The sequence below is a fragment of the Leucoraja erinacea genome, unplaced genomic scaffold (genome assembly GCF_028641065.1).
Source record: "Leucoraja erinacea ecotype New England unplaced genomic scaffold, Leri_hhj_1 Leri_197S, whole genome shotgun sequence".
NCBI lineage: Eukaryota > Metazoa > Chordata > Chondrichthyes > Rajiformes > Rajidae > Leucoraja > Leucoraja erinaceus.
Genome location: NW_026576098.1, coordinates 68,677 through 85,108, shown reverse-complemented (window position 1 = coordinate 85,108; position 16,432 = coordinate 68,677). Strand labels below are relative to the sequence as shown.

At 47.7% G+C, this 16,432-nt stretch overlaps 1 protein-coding gene across 1 annotated transcript in view; it reads left to right on the top strand.

Moving 5' to 3' along the window:
* Nucleotides 1–15,830, top strand: part of LOC129716262 (acetylserotonin O-methyltransferase-like) — a 28,333-nt gene extending 12,503 nt beyond the window's left edge. Inside the window, exons 6-8 of the mRNA XM_055666135.1 lie at nt 3,407–3,547; nt 9,119–9,241; nt 15,473–15,830. Of these exons, the coding sequence (XP_055522110.1) occupies nt 3,407–3,547; nt 9,119–9,241; nt 15,473–15,684 (476 nt within the window). The 3' untranslated portion in view covers nt 15,685–15,830. The remainder of the gene's footprint in view (nt 1–3,406; nt 3,548–9,118; nt 9,242–15,472) is intronic.
* Nucleotides 15,831–16,432: the final 602 nt, after the last annotated feature.

The window sequence follows — 16,432 nt, the reverse complement described above, 5'->3', positions numbered from 1 at the left end:
GACTACACGTGGCAAGCGCGACCTAACGTGGTCGCTTGAGCCGTACGGCCTCGCGGGGCCGGTCCCACTTCGATCGCCGGAGTCGTATGGAGTTGTACGGAGCTGGTCCCGACATCGCGCGGGGCTCCGAAAAACTGACACTGTCCAAACATTCTGTGCAGCAACGGCCTGCGGGCCCGCAGCCACATTGAGACCGTACGCCTAGCGCGAACTTCCCGCGGACTTCGCTCGAACTTCCCGTCAACTCGTACGGGATTACTCGACCTCCGCGCGGCCCCCGCATGGCCCCCGCTTCCGGTTTGGTCGTGCTTGCCGCAGGCAGTCGCATGCTGGTAGGACCGGCCCTTAACACTACCCTACACACACACATACATTTACACCAGGCCAATTAATACCATACAAAATTCTTAAGGGGTTGGACAGGCTAGATGCAGGAAGATTGTTCCTGATGTTGGGGAAGTCCAGAACAAGGGGTCACAGTTTGAGGATAAGGGGGAAGTCTTTTTGGACCAAGATAAGAATTTTTTATTTCACACAGAGAGTGAGTGAATCTGTGGAACTCTCTGCCACAGACGGTAGTTGAGGCCAGTTCATTGGCTATATTTCAGAGGGAGTTAGATGTGGCCCTTGTGGCTAAAGGGATCAGGGTGTATGGAGAGAAGGCAGGTACGGGATACTAAGTTAGATGATCAGCCATGATCATATTGAATGGCGGTGTAGGCTCGAAGGGCCGAATGGCCTACTCCTGCACCTATTTTCTATGTTTCTATGTTTCTATTAACCTACAAAACTGTACGTCTATGGCGTGTGGGAGGAAACCGGAGATCTCGGAGAAAACCCGCGCAGGTCACGGGTAGAGAACGTATAGAATAGATTAGAATTACCTTTATTGTCATTCTGACCTTACGGTCTGAACGAAATTTCGTGCCTGCAGTCATACATACAATAATACAATAATAACAACAATAAACACAAATTAACATCCACCACAATGTATCCTCCAAACACCTCCTCACTGTGGTGGAGGCAAAAATCTTAGGGCTGCAGTCTCTTCCCTCCTCTTCTCCCTCTGCGCTGAGGCGATTCCCCACCGGGCGATGGTACAACCAGTCCCGCAGCTCACCGAACCCCGCGAACGGGCCGGCTCAAACACCGCGGCCCGGGGTGGTCGAAGCTGCCGCCCTCCAGTCCAGCGGACGCAGCTGCTGGCGCGCGGCTGAACCCAGGACTCAGGCCACCGCCGCCAGAACGCCGTCCCAGCCACCGGACCGGATCGCCCTCACGTGAGTACCGTTCCACCCTCGAGCTGGGCCGCTCCGACGGGAACGCCACAGCCCCTCACGGGAGAGTCTCTTCATGGCGTGGAGTCTCTTCAGCCACGCGCCATGCCGCCCTCACGGGAGCGTCACAGCCCTTCATGGGAGCGCCGTTCCAGCCCCAAGCCGGACTGCCCTCACGGGAGCGAGCCCAGGGCAAGTCCTGACTGGCTCTGCCTCCGGAGTCTCGAGGTCGCCAGCTCCGCCATGAGGCCTCAGCGCAGACGGAGGCAGAGAAGGGGGATACGACAAAAAAGTCGCATTCCCCCAAAGGGAGAGACAGCAAACCCCGTTTCAACCCCCCCCCCTCCACCAAACGGACTGCAGGCGAGCCGCTGCTGCCGCCACTTAAACTCCGGGTATAAACTCCGTACAGACAAGCACCTATAGTCAGGATTGAGCCCGGGTCTCTGGTGCTGTAAAGCAGCAACTCTACCGCTGTACGACCCCAGTGATTAATAAGTAGCACATGTGCCTTTTCCCAAATATGTTTGCTTGAAGAATTTCATTGGATAAATATGACAAAATATTATTTTAAAATCTAAAAAGGACACAAAATCCTTAGGGCGGCACGGTGGCGCAGCGGCAGAGTTGCTGCCTTACAGCGCCAGGCACCCGGGTTCGATCCGGACCATGGATGCTGTCTGTACGGAGTTTGTACGTTCTCCCCCTTGACCGTGGGTTTACTCTGAGTGTTCCGTACGGTGCAAGAGACCAGGGTTCAATCCTAACTACGGGTGCTGTCTGTATAGAGTTCATGCGTTCTCCGCGTGACCGCGTGGGCTTTCTCCGGCTGATCCAGTTTCTTTCCCACATTCTAAAGACGAATCATCCCTAGTGTGTAGAATAGTGTTGGTGTACACGGAACAAAGGCGGTGGGCCGAAGGGCCTGTTTCTGCCTGTTTCTGCGCTGTGTCTCCAAAGTCTAAAGTTTAAATATACTTTATAGCTACGTGCACTTAATAGACAATAGACAATAGACAATAGGTGCAGGAGTAGGCCACTCGGCCCTTCAAGCCAGCACCGCCATTTAATATGATCATGGCTGATCATCCCCAATCAGTACCCCGTTCCTGCCTTCTCCCCATATCCCCTGACTCCACTATTTTTAAGAGCCCTATCTAGCTCTCTCTTGAAAGTATCCAGAGAACCTGCCTCCACCACCCTCTGAGGCAGAGAATTCCACACACTCACAACTCTCTGTGTGAAAAAGTATTTCCTCATCTCCGTTCTAAAAGGCTTACCCCTTATTCTTAAACTGTATGGCCCCTGGTTCTGGACTCCCCCAACATCGGGAACATGTTTCCTGCCTCTGGCGTGTCCAAACCCTTAATAATCTTAGAGGTTTCAATGAGATCCCCTCTCATCCTTCTAAACTCCAGAGTGTACAAGCCCAGCAGCTCCATTCTCTCAGCATATGACCAGCCCCGCCAGTTAAGTGCAGTAAAATTCATTTTTTGCATAAAGTTCAGTGACAATCCTTCTGTACATTACACACAATCATACCAAGTATTAGAGTCTAAGATAGAAGACCACACTGAGTCAGTACACAAGAGTCTCCATGTACAACAGTCCTACAATCTGCAAGTCCGATTTAGTCTTAAATTGGCCATAAAGGCCCGTTGTCGTACCAACGGATCATTAGGTCATCAATGATATAGGAGTAGAATTAGGCCATTCGGCCCATCACGTCTACTCCGCCATTCAATTATGGCTTATAAATCTCTCCCTCCCAACCCCATTCTCCTGCCCTCTCCCCATAACCTCTGACACCTGGACTAATCAAGAATCTATCTATCTCTTGCTGAAAAATATTAACTGTCTTGGCCTCCACCGCCTTCTGTGGCAAAAAATTCCAAAGATTCACCACCCACTGACTATAGAACTTTCTCCTCAACTCTTTCCTAAAAGAACGTCTTTTAATTCTGAGGCTGTGACCTCTGGTCCTAGACTCTCCCACTAGTGGAACCATCCTCTCCACATCCACTCTATACAACCCTGTAGTTGTGGGAGTCAACTTGTGCTCTACGATGTGCAAGTTAACTGGATTTATTTTTAATTAAATGTATACTTTTTCCATTGTTTCTCAGGATGCAGTGGTGCAATAGCGAAGGAATGTGTCTCTGCATATCCACATTCACGAGTAACTATCTACGATCTCCCCAAAGTTCTGGAGATGGCAAGAAAACACTTTGTGCCCCAAGATGAAAAGCGGATTCTATTTCATGAAGGTAACTCGGCCCACCAGAACAACTCAATGGCCAAAGGACTTTGAGGTCCATAGTGAAGAAGGGTCTCGCCCCCGAAGTGTCACCCATTCTTTCTCTCCAGAGATGTTGCCTGGCCCGCTCAGTTGCTCCATCATTTTGTGTCTATCTTCAGTGTAAACCAGCATTTGCAGCTCCTTCCTGCACTCAAAGTCTATATAGTTGACCTTCTATCTGTTTGATAGTGTTAAGAAGGAACTGCAAATGCTGGAAAATCGAAGGTAGACAAAAGTGCTGGAGAAACTCAGTGGGTGCAGCAACATCTATGGAGACAAAAGTGCTGGATAAACTCAGCGGCATGATTCCGCTTGAGCAGTCTGCACCCTAGCGGCATGGACATTGACTTCTCCAATTTCCAGTAGCCCTTGCTGTCTCCTCTCCTTCTCAGCTCTCCCTCAGTCCTCTGGCTCCTCCTCTTCCTTTCCCCTTTCTTCTCCCCGCCACCCCCCCCTACATCAGTCTGAAGAAGGGTTTCGGCCTGAAACGCTGCCTATTTCCTTCGCTCCATAGATGCTGCTGCACCCGCTGAGTTTCTCCAGCACTTTTGTCTACCTATTTGACAGTGACACTCGTAGATTCAGGGGGTCTGTCACACAGAACAGAAACAGACCCTTTAGCGTAGCGGTATGGTGAAGCAGGCAAAGTTTAAAGGAAGTGTTCTATGTTCTATGGTCACCAAGTCCATGCTATGCAGTACCCATGCTAATCCAATTTACCAGCATTTGGTGCTTGGCCTTCCATGACCTCTAGGACTAGGAGATGGGGAGAAATGTATTTACACAGAGGGTCTAGAATGAGCTGCCAGGTCTGGTTGTAGAGGCAGATACGATAGTGGCATTTAAGGGACTTTTGGATCGACATATGGATATGCAGGGAATGGAGGGATATGGATTATGTGCAGGATGATAGGAGATGGTCTCGGCATAATGTTTGCCACATATATATGGGCCAAAGGGGCTGTTCTTGTAGATAGACACGAAATGCCGTAGTAACTCAGCGAGACAGGCAGCTTCTCTGGATAGAAGGAATGGGTGTCGTTTTGGATTGAGACTCTTCTTCAGCCTGTTCTTGCTCTAGGTTCTATCTCCACCTAGTCTTGTCCACCTAGTCATGCAGATGGCGCGCAGAGATTTTGTACGTCACAAAATGCTGCGACGCCCCACGTGGCCGCCCATTACTGCCTATGTCATCACGCATAACGCTCACCCAATGATGTCACGTAAATTACGCGCAAATGACGCCCAAGTGGGACAGGCCCTTGACCGATGTCACTCAAAAGCAAAGTGCGCCGGAAGGTGCTGCCAATGCTGGTTTACATCGAAGATAGACACAAAAGGGTGGAGTAGCTCAGCCTTTTGGCCCACCGGGTTCGCACCGACCCATCATCGATCGCCCCCCACACTAGTTCGTGTCATTTCACTTTACATCCACCCCCGATGCACTAGGGGCCATTTACAGTCCAATTAACCCAACAATCCCTGTAGATCTGAGAGATCCAGGGAGTATAGTCCCATGTAGGTGGTGACACAGGTGGACAGGATATTGAAGACCACCCTGGCCCACATTGGCCAGCGTGTTGAATACTGGGGAAAGGTCTCATCCCGAAACGTCACCCATTCCTTCTCTCCAGAGATGCTGCCTGTCCCGCAGAGTTACTCCAGCATTTTGTGTCTATCTAATGGCATGTTGGCCTTCATAACCAGAGGGGTTGAGTATAGGAGCAAACTTCTGCAGGTGTACAGTGCCGTAGTGAGATTGCACCTGGAGTATTGTGTGCAGTTTTGGTCTCCAAATTTGAGGAAGGACATCCTTGCTGTTGAGAGAGTGCAGCGTAGGTTCACAAGGTTAATTCCCGGGATGGCGGGTCTGTGATATGTTGAAAGAATGGAGCGACTGGGCTTGTATACACTGGAATTTAGAAGGATGAGAGGGATTCTTATTGAAACATCCAAGAGGCAGGAAACATGTTCTCGATGTTGGGGGAGTCCAGAACCAGGGACCACAGTTTAAGAATAAGGGGTTGGCCATTTAGAACGGAGATGAGGAAAAAAACATTCTCCCAGAGAGTTGTGAATTTGTGGAATTCTCTGCCTCAGAAGGCAGTGGAGGCCATTTCTCTGGATGCTTTCAAGAAAGTTAGATAGAGTTCTTAAAGATAGTGGAGTCAGGGGATATGGAGAGAAGGCAGGAACGGGGTACTGATTGCGGATGATCAGCCATGAACACATTGAAAGATGGTGCTGGCTCGAAGGGTTAAATGGCCTACTCTTGCACCTGTTGTCTATTGTCTATTGTCTATAAAGCAAAGATAGTGGACTCTCCCATCACCATCGTCGATCTCTGTCGATTCGTCCAGAGCACTACCTGACATATGGTGAGAAAACTGCAGGTGAGGGAAACCTTTCGAAGCCATAAATCCTAATTCATCTGTTCCCCTCAGGCACGACACACACCAGATATCATGTGTCACATTGCTCCTACATGGAGCTTGAAAATGCTCTTTTGGAGATTCATTATTACATTAATTAAGGCCTACAGTCAACGCTCCATGTTTTTAACTGCATCGCATGGAGTTTGCTGCACTGCACGGAGTTTGCTGCATTGCATGGAGTTTACTGCATTGATGGAGTTTTACTGCATTGATGGAGTTTGCTGCATTGGATGGAGTTTGCTGCATTGGATGGAGTTTGCTGCATTGGATGGAGTTTGCTGCATTGGAGGGAGTTTGCTGCAGTTTGCTGCATTGGATGGAGTTTGCTGCATTGGATGGAGTTTGCTGCATTGGATGGAGTTTGCTGCATTGGATGGAGTTTGCTGCATTGCACGGATTTTGCTGCATTGGATGGAGTTTGCTGCATTTGCATTGATTTGCTGCATTGGATGGAGTTTTGCTGCATTGCACGGAGTTTGCTGCATTGGATGGAGTGTTTGCTGCATTGCATTGAGTTTGCTGCATTGGATGGAGTTTGCTGCATTGGATGGAGTTTGCTGCATTGGATGGAGTTTGCTGCATTGGATGGAGTTTGCTGCATTGGATTGAGTTTGCTGCATTGGATGGAGTTTGCTGCATTGGATTGGAGTTTGCTGCATTGGATGGAGTTTGCTGCATTGGATGGAGTTTGCTGCATTGGATGGAGTTTGCTGCATTGGATGGAGTTTGCTGCATTGGATGGAGTTTGCTGCATTGGATGGAGTTTTGCTGCATTGGATGGAGTTTGCTGCATTGCATGGAGTTTGCTGCATTGGATGGAGTTTGCTGCATTGCATTGAGTTTGCTTGCATTGGATGGAGAGTTTGCTGCATTGGATGGAGTTTGCTGCATTGGATGGAGTTTTGCTGCATTGGATTGAGTTTGCTGCATGGATGGAGTTACTGCATTGCATGGAGTTTGCTGCATCGCATGGAGTTTGCTGCATTGCAACTGGAAAGCATGTTCTTCGAAAATTTATTTTCATTAAAAAGTGATTTGGGCGGTCACGGTGGCGCAGCGGTAGAGTTGCTGCCTTACAGCGAACGCAGCGCCGGAGACTATGGAGTTTGTACGTTCTCCCCGTGACCTGCGTGGGGTTTTCTCCGAGGTCTTCGGTTTCCTCCCCACATTCCAAAGACGTACAGGTTTGTAGGCTAATTAGCCTGGTGAAATGTAAAAAAAGTCCCTAGTCAGTGTAGGGTGCTGTTAGTGTGCGGGGATCGCTGGGCGGCACGTACCCGGTGGGCCGAAGGGTCTGTTTCCGTGCTGTATCTCTGAACTAAACTAAGCTAGATGTAATCTGTAATTTACCTCACATATTTGGGGAGTGGAAAGTGGGGAGAGAAACATAGAAACATAGACAATAGGTGCAGGAGTAGGCCATTCGGCCCTTCGAGCCTGCACCGCCAGTCAATATGATCATGGCTGATCATCCAACTCAGTATCCCATACCTGCCTTCTCTCCATACCCCCTGATCCCTTTAGCCACAAGGGCCACATCTAACTCCCTCTTAAATATAGCCAATGAACTGGCCTCAAATACCTTCTGTGGCAGAGAATTCCACAGATTAACCACTCTCTGTGTGAAAAATGTTTTTCTCATCTCGGTCCTAAAAGACTTCCTCCTTATCCTTAAACTGTGACCCTTGTTCTGGACTTCCCCAACATCGGGAACAATCTTCTTGCATCTAGCCTGTCCAACCCCTTAAGAACTTTGTAAGTTTCTATAAGATCCCCCTCAATCTTCTAAATTCTAGCGAGTACAAGCCGAGTCTATCCAGTCTTTCTTCATATGAAAGTCCTGCCATCCCAGGAATCAGTCTGGGTGAACCTTTGTACTACTAGTCTACTTTCCTATTTTTGCCACCAAAGTGGATAACCTCACATTCATCCCACATTATACTGCATCTGCCATGCATTTGCCCACACACCCAGCCTATCCAAGTCATCTTGCAGCCTCCTAGCATCCTCCTCACAGCTAACACTGCCCCCCAGCTTCGTGTCATCCGCAAACTTGGAGATGTTGCATTTCATTCAATTTATTTTCACCCAAATCATTAATATATATCGTAAATAGCTGGGGTCCCAGCACTGAGCCTTGCGGTACCCCACTAGTCACTGCCTGCCATTGTGAAAAGGACCCGTTTATTCCTACTCTTTGCTTCCTGTTTGCCAGCCAGTTCTCTATCCACATCAATACTGAACCCCCAATGCCCGTGTGCTTTAAGTTTGTATACTAATCTCTTATGTGGGACCTTGTCAAAAGCCTTCTGGAAGTCCAGATACACCACATCCACTGGTCCCTTATCCACTCTACTAGTTACATCTTCGAAAAATTCCCTTGTTCCCCATGATCAATGGCCCTCAGAAGGTAGTTGAGCAGTTCATTGGGTATCAGAGGGAGTTTAGATGTGGCCCTTGTGGCTAAGGGCAGGATATGGAGAGAACAGGGATATACTGAGTTGGATGATCAGCCATGATCATATTGAATGGCGGTGCAGGTTCGAAGGGCCGAATGGCCTACTCCTGCACCTATTTCCATGTTTCTATGATCACAATCGAATCATCCAGTGCATGGGATAGTTGCTGTTGGAGTAGATGCACAGAGTCTCTTGGCCGGAGTAGATGAATCGAGGACCAGAGGACACAGGTTTAAGGTGAAGGGGAAAAAAATTTAACGGGCATCTGAGGGGTAACATTTTCACACAAAGGGTGATGGGTGTATGGAACAAGCTGCCAGAGGAGGTGGTTGAGGCAGGGACAATCGCGGAGTTTAAGAAACATCTGGACAGGTACATGGATAGGACACATTGGGAGGGATATGGGCCAAACGCGGGCAGGTGGGACTAGTGCAGCTGGGACATGTGGGCAAGTTGGGCCGAAGGGCCTGCTTCCACATTGAATGACTGTGACTCCATGACTAGAGGTTTAAAAGAGTGTAGCGATTGTAATGAGCGCTTGCAGATCCACGTGGAGACTCGCCTTGCTTGGACGCCATCTTGGATTAAAGGTCTACGTTCCATGTTGTACATTTTATGTTAATGCCATGTTCTCTCCAAATACAGGAGACTTCTTCAAAGATCCCATCCCTGAAGCGGACCTCTACATTCTGGCTAGAATAGTTCATGACTGGTCTCAGGATAAATGCGTGGAACTGCTCACCAAAGTCCACAAAGCTTGTAAACCAGGTGGGTATTCCCCAGGTAAAGGGTTATATGTAGTCTAAGGTACACAGAAAAGCTGGAGAAACTCAGCGGGTGCAGCAGCATCTATGGAGCGAAGGAAATAGGCAAAGTTTCGGGTCGAAACCCTTCTTCAGACATCCTTCTTAAAAACATTATATGTAGTCTAGTTTAGATTAGAGATACAGCGCGGAAACAGGCCCTTCTGCCCATCGAGTGCGGGGATCGTTGACCAGCGATCCCCGCACAGTAACACTATCCATCACACACTATAATAATAATAATAATAATACTAATAATATCTATTTGTAGAGCACTTTTCATGCAATTGAATGCAACTCAAAGTGCTTTCCATAAAATCACAGTTCTAAACAAAATACAAATTAACAGTAAACAGCAGTTAATAGCATAAAACGCACAGATTTATATCAAAATATAACCTAATATATAAAATTGAGTGTAAAAGGACAGTTAGGGACAATTTACATTTCTACCAAGCTAATTAGGTTACAAACCTGTACGTCTTTGGAGTGTGGGAGGAAACCGAAGATCTTGGAGAAAACCCACGCAGGTCACGGGGAGAACGTACAAACTCCGTAAAGACAGCACCCGTGGTCTCTGGCACTGTCAGGCAGCAACTCTACCGCTGCGCCACAATGCCGCCCTATGTGTAATTTATCTCCAGTAGAAAACGAACCATCTGTATCTTTGATACCTCTGTTGAGATTGGATATCCCTGCCTAGCCCAGAAAAACTCCGGCAGATCGTGGGAGCAGTGAGCCTGTTGGAACTGCTGAAGGTCGGGTCCGGGGTTAGTTTAGATAGACACAAAATGCTGGAGTAACTCAGCGGGTCAGCCAGCATCTCTGGTATTGACCATTGTAATGAGGAATTGCAGATCACTCGGTCTATCCTACACACTATCGTACACTCGTTCAATCCAACACATGAGGGACAATTTACAGAAGCCAATTAACCTACAAACCTGGATGGATACAAATGACCCACTGTTAGACCCTTCAACCTGAAACGCCACCTTTTCTCCAGAAATGCTGTCTGACCCGTGTGTTAGTCCAGCTTTTTGTGTCTATCTACGGATTAAACCAGCATTTGCAGTTTCTTCCAACAAACCTACAAACCTGCACGGCTTTGGAACGTGGGAGGAACCCGTAGCACCCAGAGAAAACCCACGCGGTCACAGGGAGAACGTATGAATTCTATACAGATAGCGTCCGCAGTCAGGAACTCTACCGCTGCGCCACCGTGCCGCCCCTTGTGTGTCAGGTTCAAACTCCAGGTCTAATCTTACTTGGAAAGTAGTGGCTAGGACATGAGAGACAATGAGAATTAGTTGCTTAATCCATTGGGGGAAAAGCAATGTCCCGAGGACCTTATCTCCATCCACATCCCCATCCTTGGAGGAAAGGAATAGGTGTTATTTTGGGTTGAGATTGAAGAAGGGTCTTGAGATAAGGTCATGAATAAATGACTAAACAAGCAACCTAGAATCTATTCACCTCTAGACAAAAATACTGGAGAAACTCAGTGGGTGAGGCAGCACCTATGGAGCGGAGGAATAGGCAACGTTTCCGATCAAGACCCTTCTTCAGACTAATGTGGGACGGGCGGGAAAATGAAAGGAAGAGGCGGAGACAGTGGGCTGTGGGAGAGCTGGGAAGGGGAGGGGAAGGAGGGAGAAAGCAAGGACAACCAGTAATTGAAGAAGTCAATGTTCATACCGCTGGGGTGTAAACTACCCAAGCAAAATATGAGGTGCTGCTCCTCCAATTTGCGGTGGGACTCGCTCTGGCCATGGAGGAGGCCCAGGACAGAAAGGTCGGATTCGCAATGGGAGGGGGAGTTGAAGTGCTGGGCAACAGGTGGCACAATGGGCTAAGTGTTCGGCTGGCGACCGGAAGGTAGCTGGTTCGAATCCCGCTTGGAGTGCGTACTGTCGTTGTGTCCTTGGGCAAGACACTTCACCCACCTTTGCCTGCGTGTGAGTGTGTGTGAGTGACTGGTGGTGGTCGGAGGGGCCGTAGGCGCAGATTAGCAGCCACGCTTCCGTCAGTCTGCCCCAGGGCAGCTGTGGCTACACCACCACCGAGTGTGACTGAGGAGTGAATGAATAATGCGATGTAAAGTGTCTTGAGTATCTAGAAAGGCGCTATATAAATCCCATCCATTATTATTATTATTATTATTATTGCGAACTGAGCGGAGGTGTTGGGCGAAGCGATCGCCAAGGCTGCGCTTGGTCTCACCAATGTTAACGCTCCATAGATGCTGCCTCACCCGCTGAGTTTCTCCAGCATTTTCGTCTACCTTCGATTTTTCCAGCATCTGCAGTTCTTTCTTAAATAGATTCTATCGACCTATTCTTTTTCTCTAAGCTAAGTTACTTTAGCTTTTTGTGTTTGCCTTGTTCACAGTCTCCTTGAGAACAGGACATTTCAATTCCATTTGCCACAGAGTGTAGAAGGAACTTTAGATGCTGGTTTACACCAAAGATAGACATAAAATGCAAGAGTAACTCAGCGTGTGAGGCAGCATTTCTAATATAGACAACAGACAATAGGTGCAGGAGTAGGCCACTCGGCCCTTCAAGCCAGCACCGCCATTCAATGTGATCATGGTTGATCATCCCCAATCAGTACCCTGTTCCTGCCTTCTCTCCATACCCCCTGACTCCGCTATCGTTAAGAGCCCCACCTAGCTCTCTCTTAAAAGTATCCAGAGAACCTGCCTCCACCACCCTCTGAGGCAGAGAATTCCACAGACTCACCACTCTGTGAGAAAAAGCGTTTCCTCATCTCCGTTCTAAATGGCTTACTCCTTATTCTTAAACTGTGGCCCGTGGTTCTGGACTCCCCCAACATGGGGAACATGTTTCCTGCCTCTAGCGTGTCCAAACCCTTAACAATCTTATATGTTTCAATGAGATACCCTCTCATCCTTCTAAACTCCAGAGTGTACAAGCCCAGCTGCTCCATTCTCTCAGCATATGACAGTCCCGCCATCCCGGGAATTAACCTTGTAAACCTACGTTGACAAGGAATAGGTGAGAAGAATCTATTGCCTGTTCAGCCATTTACCCACGACCCTATCTCAAGACCCTTCTTCAGTCTCAACCCGATACGTCACCTATTCCATTCCATTTCTCTAGAGATGCTGCCTGACCCGCTGAGTTACTCCGGCATTTTATGTCTATCTTCCATGGAGAGATAGAAACATAGAAACATAGAAATTAGGTGCAGGAGTAGGCCATTCGGCCCTTCGAGCCTGCACCGCCATTCAATATGATCATGGCTGATCATCCAACTCAGTATCCCGTACCTGCCTTCTCTCCATACCCCCTGATCCCTTTAGCCACAAGGGCCACATCTAACTCCCTCTTAAATATAGCCAATGAACTGGCCTCAACTACCCTCTGTGGCAGAGAGTTCCAGAGATTCACCACTCTCTGCGTGAAAAAAGTTCTTCTCATCTCGGTTTTAAAGGATTTCTCCTTTATCCTTAAGCTGTGACCCCTTGTCCTGGACTTCCCCAACATCGGGAACAATCTTCCTGCATCTAGCCTGTCCAACCCCTTAAGATTTTGTAAGTTTCTATAAGATCCCCTCTCAATCTCCTAAATTCTAGAGAGTATAAACCAAGTCTATCCAATCTTTCTTCATAAGACAGTCCTGACATCCCAGGAATCAGTCTGGTGAACCGTCTCTGCACTCCCTCTATGGCAATAATGTCCTTCCTCAGATTTGGAGACCAAAACTGTATGCAATACTCCAGGTGTGGTCTCACCAACTGCAGTAGAACCTCTCTGCTCCTATACTCAAATCCTTTTGCAATGAAAGCTAACATACCATTCGCTTTCTTTACTGCCTGCTGCACCTGCATGCCTACCTTCAATGACTGGTGTACCATGACACCCAGGTCTCGCTGCATCTCCCCCTTTCCCAATCGGCCACCATTTAGATAATAGTCTGCTTTCCTGTTTTTGCCACCAAAATGGATAACCTCACATTTATCCACATTATACTGCATCTGCCAAACATTTTCCCACTCACCCAGCCTATCCAAGTCACCCTGCAGTCTCCTAGCATCCTCCTCACAGCTAACACTGCCCCCCAGCTTAGTGTCATCCGCAAACTTGGAGATATTGCCTTCAATTCCCTCATCCAGATCATATATTGTAAATAGCTGGGGTCCCAGTACTGAGCCTTGAGGTACCCCACTAGTCACTGCCTGCCATTGTGAAAAGGACCCGTTTACTCCTACTCTTTGCTTCCTGTTTGCCAGCCAGTTCTCTATCCACATCAATACTGAACCCCCAATGCCTTGTGCTTTAAGTTTGTATACTAATTTCTTATGTGGGACCTTGTCGAAAGCCTTCTGGAAGTCCAGATACACCACATCCACTGGTTCTCCCCTATCCACGCTACTAGTTACATCCTCGAAAAATTCTATAAGATTCGTCAGACATGATTTACCTTTCGTAAATCCATGCTGACTTTGTCCAATGATTTTACCACTTTCCAAATGTGCTGCTATCCCATCTTTAATAACTGACTCTAGCAGTTTCCCCACTACCGATGTTAGACTAACTGGTCTGTAATTCCCCATTTTCTCTCTCCCTCCCTTCTTAAAAAGTGGGGTTACGTTTGCTACCCGCCAATCTTCAGGAACTTCTCCAGAATCTAAAGAGTTTTGAAAGATTATTACTAATGCATCCACTATTTCTGGAGCTACTTCCTTAAGTACCCTGGGATGCAGCCTATCTGGCCCTGGGGATTTATCGGCCTTTAATCCATTCAATTTACCCAACACCACTTCCCGGCTAACCTGGATTTCATTCAATTCCTCCAACTCCTTTGACCCGCGGTCCCCTGTTATTTCCGGCAAATTATTTATGTCTTCCTTAGTGAAGACGGAACCAAAGTAGTTATTCAATTGGTCCGCCATATCCTTGTTCCCCATCATCAACTCCCCCGTTTCTGACTGCAAGGGACCTACATTTGTTTTAACTAATCTCTTTCTTTTCACATATCTATAAAAACTTTTGCAGTCAGTTTTTATGTTCCCTGCCAGTTTTCTTTCATAATCTATTTTTCCTTTCCTAATTAAGCCCTTTGTCCTCCTCTGCTGGTCTTTGAATTTCTCCCAGTCCTCCGGTATGCTGCTTTTTCAGGCTAATTTGTACGCATCATCCTTCGCTTTGATACTATCCCTGATTTCCCTTGTTATCCATGGATGTACTACCTTCCCTGATTTATTCTTTTGCCAAACTGGGATGAACAATTTTTGTAGTTCATCCATGCAGTCTTTAAATGTCTTCCATTGCATATCCACCGTCAACCCTTTTAGAATTAATTGCCAGTCAATCTTGGCCAATTCACGTCTCATACCCTCAAAGTTACCTTTCTTTAAGTTCAGAACCATTGTTTCTGAATTAACAATGTCACTCTCCATCCTAATGAAGAACTCAACCATATTATGGTCACTCTTGCCCAAGGGGGCACGTACAACAAGATTGCTAACTAACCCTTCCTCATTACTCAATACCCAGTCTAAAATAGCCTGCTCTCTCGTTGGTTCCTCTACATGTTGATTTAGATAACTATCCCGCATACATTCCAAGAAATCCTCTTCCTCAGCACCCCTGCCAATTTGATTCACCCAATCTATATGTAGCTTGAAGTCACCCATTATAACCGTTTTGCCTTTGTCGCCGCATTTCTAATTTCCTGTTTGATACCATCTCCAACTTCACTACTACTGTTAGGTGGCCTGTACACAACACCCACCAGCGTTTTCTGCCCCTTAGTGTTTTATGAGATGTGCCTTGTGTAATGTTATTGAATGTCTTTGGGTTCAGGAGTAATTAGGGGTCGACAAGATTGGAATAGTTTAGTTTAGTTTAGTGATACAGCGCGGAACAGGTCCCTCGGCCCACCGAGTCTGCATCGACCAGCGATCCCCGCACACTAACAGTATCACACACGAGGGACAATGTTTACATTTTTAACAAACCTGCTGATCTTTGGAGTGTGGGAAGAAATCGAACATCTCGGCGAAAATCCATGCAGGTCATGGGGAGACTGTACAAACTCTGTACAGACAGCACCCACAGTTGGGATCGAACCCGGGTTCCCCAACGCTGCAATAGAATAGAATATTAATAGATTCAATAAGCTAATACAAAAGCTCGTGGCTCTATCCTTTGCTGCTTCTAATTAGGTGGCGGAGTACTCCTGATTGAAGCCTTATTGAATGAAGATCGAAGAGGCCCCCTCACCGCTCAGCTGTACTCTCTCAATATGCTAGTACAGACAGAGGGCAAGGAACGAATGGCCTCAGAGTATGCCAACCTACTGGAGCTGGCCGGATTCACGGATGTGCAAGTCCAGAGGACGGGGAAAATTTACGATGCCATTTTGGGCAGAAAATGAGCTGCCGTCTATTGACCAAGCTTCCTCGACATATTTATTTACTTTAGTTTTGGGGACACAGCATGGAAACAGGCACTCCAGCCCACCGACGATAGATAACTCAGTGGGTCGGGCAGCATAGCTGTAGAGATATTTCAGGTCGAGACCCTTCTTCAGATGCTTACGTTGACAATAGACAATAGACAATAGGTGCAGGAGTAGGCCATTCGGCCCTTCGAGCCAGCACCGCCATTCAATGTGATCATGGCTGATCATCCCCAATCAGTACCCCGTTCCTGCCTCCTCCCCATATCCCCCTGACTCCGCTATTTTTAAGAGCCCTATCTAGCTCTCTCTTGAAAGCATCCAGAGAACCGGCCTCCACCGCCCTCTGAGGCAGAGAATTCCACAGACTCACCACTCTCTGTGTGAGTTCGGTGGGCCGACTGGCCTGTTACTACACTGTATCTCTAAACAAAATTAAACTTAGTGTCTCGACCCGAAACTTACCAGCAGGGGAGCCATACGATTGGCAGCCTCGCCAACAGTCTGTCTGTTTTATTCGTCTTTTTTTTGTTATTTTTCCTGTGTTTTAAAAGTTTGTGTAAATTGTCTCTGGTTTGTTTTATGTGGGGGGTGGGGGGAGGGGGGAGGGGGGAGGGGGAAACTTTTTTCCAATCTCCTACCTTGCCGGAGTTGCGATTGTTTTCCGGATCGTATCTCCGGTCACTCTGCAGCCTAACATAATGGAGCTGGAGACATCGCTCGG